The sequence below is a fragment of the Penaeus monodon genome, chromosome 22 (assembly GCF_015228065.2).
Source record: "Penaeus monodon isolate SGIC_2016 chromosome 22, NSTDA_Pmon_1, whole genome shotgun sequence".
In the NCBI taxonomy this organism is placed as follows: Eukaryota; Metazoa; Arthropoda; class Malacostraca; order Decapoda; family Penaeidae; genus Penaeus; species Penaeus monodon.
This window is the reverse complement of record NC_051407.1, coordinates 22,020,318-22,021,109: the sequence shown is the minus strand read 5'-3', so window position 1 is coordinate 22,021,109 and position 792 is coordinate 22,020,318. Positions and strand designations below refer to the sequence as shown.

Genomic DNA, 792 nt, shown 5'->3' with positions numbered 1-792 from the left:
AGATCATCTTTGACCAGTCCGCCTTTGAAAACAAAGCAAGTAAGTTATATTATTCATGTAAATGTCTGTTCTGTAGTTCTTATGGATCCCACATGAAAGACCATTTGTAACTATTGCCATGAAGCCAAACAAGGTTCACATGCAAAGTCTCTCATGATAATTACCTACAGAGAGAAGCGAGGCGATGCGCGAGGAGGAGCGGGACGAAGTGCTGTGGACGAGCGAGTGCTCGCCGCGGGTGGCGGGTGTTCGGCGTGGTCAGGACGCTCGCCTTCAGTGTGAGATGGTCGCCCCCACAGGCTCTGTCCTCACGTGGTACAAGGAAGGCGTGCCACTGCACCGAGAGGTCAACAAACATAAAACTACAATGCCATTCTCGTAGTATATAATTTCTATAAACATAATATGTATGAGAATGTGATTGACTTTTTCATTATATTTTCATACTAAGATAAAGGGGAAATAACGAGTTTGGTAATACTTAATATAGGGTGCCCAGGTCGAGGTAGGTTCCACGCCCCAAGAGCTTCTGGAAGAGGCGACCAACATGCTGGGTCTGGAGGGGGAGTTGTCCTCAACAGCGTCCACGTCCGCCTCCGTCCTGCAAATCTCCTCCGTCGTCTATTTGGACTGCATCTCCGACCAACACCAGGTATGTTAGCATCAGAAAAAGAATCATCCTAAAACCCTACTTGGAAATATGCAATTGCCTTTACATTAACTTTTCTTTTATCCTTACACAGGCGACATACAAATTGGAGGTGAGAGCACACGAGTCAGAAGTCTACTCCA

At 46.3% G+C, this 792-nt stretch overlaps 1 protein-coding gene across 1 annotated transcript in view; it reads left to right on the top strand.

Annotated features, from left to right (window-relative positions):
* LOC119587358 overlaps nt 1-792 on the top strand; it is a 1,924-nt gene that overhangs the window by 949 nt on the left and 183 nt on the right. Inside the window, exons 2-4 of the mRNA XM_037936104.1 lie at nt 171-346; nt 491-652; nt 744-782. Of these exons, the coding sequence (XP_037792032.1) occupies nt 171-346; nt 491-652; nt 744-782 (377 nt within the window). The remainder of the gene's footprint in view (nt 1-170; nt 347-490; nt 653-743; nt 783-792) is intronic.